A 4522-nucleotide genomic window follows, 5' to 3' on the forward strand; every position below is an offset into this window, starting at 1 on the left:
TTTCTTTTTGTGACAGGTCTGTATGCTCAAATTTCTACTAGGCGTCCACTGCAATAGGGAAGCATCGTAACAAAATTATCTGGTTTTCTGTTTGTCTTAGTGATCCATATTGTTCCTGGTTTTGTCACTGTAAGGCTGATAACGCTTTCTAATAATATTTCTTTAATATCATAATAGGATGTTTGGAATGGTTTTGGAGAAAATTATAATTCCTGAAATTCAGAAAGTGTCTGGACAAGTTGAAAAGAAAATCTGTGCTGTTGGCATTACAAAAATATTAACAGAATGTCCTCCTATGATGGACACGGAGTACACCAAGCTGTGGTATGTAGAACACTTCTTCAAGTTCTGTCAGTGAGGCTATTTGATTTTTTGAACATATGAGCTATCATCAAAATGTATTCTTAAAATAATCTCCATTGTGATTTCTTCAAGCCTGCTGTTGTGAGGCTGGCTTTCAGGCTTTTCATACCACTTCCTTTACAATAAATAAAACTTTTCAAAGCAGGTGCCAGAACTGATTTGAGATTTTTGTGATGGAGATAACACTGATGGGGCTAGCTGGACTGCATTTAAGGAAATACGTGACTTTTGTTGTTTCACAATTTGACCAGATAAAAAATAAATTACATTGTTCATACTTTTAATATGAGCACCCACATTACACCTGTAAAATACACAGATCCACAGATCAACCATTATTCAGGTCTAGCTTAGATTTGGCACTTGTAATTTAAGCAAGTACCTGTAAGGGCTTAATTGTAAAGGGTTCCGAGTAATTTGAACGTTCTTGTTAAATATACTCTGTCTTAATGGATTTTAAGCACTCAGATTTTATCCTCCCTTCTCTGCATACAGGACTCCTTTGCTGCAGGCTCTCATTGGCCTCTTTGAACTGCCTGAGGATGACACTATCCCTGATGAAGAACACTTCATTGACATAGAAGATACTCCAGGATATCAGACTGCATTCTCTCAGCTAGCCTTTGCTGGGAAAAAAGAACACGATCCTGTAGGTCAAATGGTGAACAATCCTAGAATCCATCTGGCACAGTCTCTTCACAAACTGTCCACAGCGTGCCCAGGCAGGGTAGGTGACTTCTGTACCTGGTATGCTACTGCTAAGTCCTACAGGGAATAAATGCTTTTTTGATAGAGTCTATTTCAGTAATGTTTGATAACAGGCAAAATGAAGTTTATCATAACCAGGATGCAAGGATTGCTCTTTTTTGTTCTTTAATTGGAATATAGCTTTTGTAAGGATTTTCCCTATTGACCTTAGAAAGTCCATATTTTCACATTACAGATTCACATTACGCAATAAGCTTAAATATGCTGTTTCTGAAATGAAAATGTATCCACTTGTTGGTGTATAACTAGTGCTTGTCTCCAGTTCAGCTGCACGTACTCCGGAAGTCTCAGGGAACTCATGTTAAATGAACTGGTTTAAATTTACAGTTAACTGTTCTAACCTGTAGCATCTGTTTTGTTCCAGACTTTGGTAAGTAGAGATTGTCTGAGAGATCTGATGTTTGCTGCCTCCAAATATCTGCTTTAATAACTGAAGGTTTTCTCTACTCTTTTTTCACATTCAATTCAGATTAGTACGTAAAACTGTCAGCATCAGGAGCTGTATTTCCAGCAACTGCTTTCACAATGAAAAACTGCTGCTCTCAGGATGTTGTTTGACTTTGTACCATATGTTGACACAGTGATTAACAGGACATAGCAGTAGTTTAATATATACACACATTGACACTTCTGCTCTGTTGTATGTTTTAAGGTTCCATCAATGCTGAGTACTAGCCTGAATGCAGAAGCGTTGCAGTATCTCCAGGGATACCTCCAAGCTGCAAGTGTGACACTGCTCTGAATTGCATATATTCCACAAGCAAGATCAAAAGCTGGTTTGTTATACAGAAGGTTGACACTGACTTTTTTTTATAGCAGAGCTCAGACAAAATGAAAAATGCTACTTGAAAACGTATTGCAGGATCCATCTTGTAAAAGATAAATGTGGCTTTAAGCAGAAACTGAAAGAATTTGGTGGTTTGTGTACTCACAGCTCAAAGGTGGCTAACTTCCATTTCCAGTTTAATTTCCAAGGGAATAGTCGTAGTGGTTTGTTATGGGATTTATTTGAAATCTGCATCTGCAGTGTTTGGATAACATTTTGAAATGTATGGAGAGCACTGGCTGTAGAAACTCACTTTGGTCACTAAAATTCCTTTTCGTTTTGATGTTGTCCTTTGTATTTCTTTTGTCTTTCCTTAAACTTTATCTAAATTGTGAATAAATAACAAGTACTTGTTTAAAATGCCTGTCACTGTGCACTTACTGTTTCAGAAGAATGTAGTTGGTTTAAAAAAAGGTGATGTTTTACATTTAGGATAGAGTATAAAATAGTTGGACTGTGAGGATTTTTCTTTATCTTAAGTAATAGTTTAAATACATTGCAGGATCATACAGAGCAAATATAAAACTTTGGCAGAAGATCCAAAGCTATTATCACCCTTGATGTTCATCAGCAGGTGCACCCCTTCTCTTTGAACAAGATGTGTCAGTACAGTGAAGCAAGTAATGCACCCTCCTAGAGTGGTGGGTATCAGTCTCCGAGGGGATTTTTAGTGATATATTGAAACTGAACCACCGATTTTAGAGTTAAACTTAACTCAGGTGTTCTCCCCATCTCATAAATACACTGATTAGGTTTGGTAGCCTGGAATTCTAAGTGCATCAAATTACCTTGTAGTTGTGGCTGCTTAAGTGACTAGTTCAATGTCTGAGCCTTACTGTGTTCTCAGGTGGCCTGAGCAGCAAACTACTAGACTGTAGGCTTTTAGAGCACAGGTACTGCAGGGATATAAATAAATTTAATTACAGAGACTGAAAAACTCTTGAGTAAGAGTGAAGTCTCAGACTAAGCAATGTCATACATGCCAAATTATTTTTTTTTTTAGTTACTTGTCCACAGAAATTCTGCTTATGACTTGAATCAGGACTGGCTTTTTTTGTAGTTGGAATGCCTGTTATAGCTGAGCCTTGTATCAGGAAAGTGAGTGAATTTACTGAGGGTGAAACACAGGGCAGAACTGGCTGTCTTTCAGTTCTTTAGTATCTGGCTGCCATGTGAGGGTGCATGCTGGCCATATCTCTTCATATATAAAGAAATTAGTTGCTTGTTAGACAATGCATTTAAACTACTAAGTGCCTATCAAAATGTACTGGATCAGCATCAGCAGGCTTCTTTGAACCTAATCTGTCACACAGTGTCAGGCCCTCTTTGTTCATAGGTGTGAAGTGAAAGCAGTTCTCAAGAGTGAAATAGTACAATGGTGATCAAGAGAAGCATCTGCCTTAATGCTGATGAGAGAGACTCATGTGTGCTACGAGTTTGCCAAAGCACCTTGCAGAATGGATTTCTGTGGCCAGGCTGAAGCCACGTGGGAGATGAGTGACACTTGGAAGGAACTGAACCCCTGCCTCAAATGGCAATGTTAACTGAGCTGTGGTCAGTCAAAACCTGCAAGCCAAAATGATACTCGGAACCCCATCTGCTCTGCAGCTTTCTCTTTTCCTTGGATAATAGGGAGAACGATTCTACAGAGAACTTGCAGACCTTTTTGTCCCAACAGCCTCAAAGAATCAAAATGCAGTCGGTACTGGGGGTCACGTAGCGGTAATTTGACATGCTGCCTTTGCGTCTGTTCAAGGAGACAGTCTGTTGTGTATGTGTCCTTGGTACCCTTGTGCCGAGAATGGGGTTCCTCAGCATGATGACATATTAAGGGGTTCCTATTAGACCATCTTAGTTTTGCAGTTTTTAAGCAAGATTTCTTTAGGAAACGTTGCTGAGATACAGTCAGTGAACAGGTGTTTCGTATCTTACCAGTACTAACATAGATTGAACTGGGCAAGATTTACAGCAAGAAGCCAGAACCTGTTTGAGAGGTAGCCAAAGAAAAATTGGCTCTTTTGAATGGAAAATTATCAGTGAATCCTGATGTTGACTGTCTTGCATTTCCTGCAACGTGTGACTTTTTGTTGTTGGAAGGATGTTCTGTGTGAATAAGTGCCTGAGTGTCTTCAGATCAACAAATGCTAGCGGCGTGCTTGTCCTTCAGTTTGCTCAGAGTTAAGTAACTCAGACTTTGTGGACAGGGCTGTGGCACTGTTCATGATGTGTTATTGACTCCTGACATGCTCTGCAGATTTCATAAAGCATGCAAGTGTTTCTGTACAGCACTTGCCCTTTCACGGAAATTAACTTTCCAAGTGTAGTGCAGGCCAGCAGATACATCTCTGCTTCAGAGTACAGGCAAATGTTATTGGCAGTGCCCTCACCTTTGTTAAGGTGGAGACCTTACTGCTACTTCTGACACCGCCCATTCTCAAGATTCAGAATGTAATACAATGTTCCAACTATATTTATCTGTTAATTTTAGTGGGAACTGATGCAAGCAATGTTGTAACATTTTTTCTCAAGATCACTGAACTTGTCTAGGCCACCCTTTGTTGTGTT

The 4522-nt window shown here is 39.2% G+C and overlaps 1 protein-coding gene across 2 annotated transcripts in view; it reads left to right on the forward strand.

Annotated features, from left to right (window-relative positions):
- Window positions 1–2317, forward strand: part of CSE1L (CSE1 chromosome segregation 1-like (yeast)) — a 20865-nt gene extending 18548 nt beyond the window's left edge. For both annotated transcript variants that reach the window (XM_008948287.1, XM_008948288.1), the window contains 3 exons: window positions 178–324; window positions 859–1090; window positions 1784–2317. In XM_008948287.1, coding sequence (XP_008946535.1) covers window positions 178–324; window positions 859–1090; window positions 1784–1873 — 469 coding nt within the window. In that variant the 3' untranslated portion in view covers window positions 1874–2317. The remainder of the gene's footprint in view (window positions 1–177; window positions 325–858; window positions 1091–1783) is intronic.
- The last annotated feature ends 2205 nt before the right edge of the window (window positions 2318–4522 follow it).

The sequence above is a fragment of the Merops nubicus genome, unplaced genomic scaffold, assembly GCF_000691845.1.
Source record: "Merops nubicus isolate BGI_N331 unplaced genomic scaffold, ASM69184v1 scaffold30359, whole genome shotgun sequence".
NCBI classification, from domain to species: Eukaryota; Metazoa; Chordata; class Aves; order Coraciiformes; family Meropidae; genus Merops; species Merops nubicus.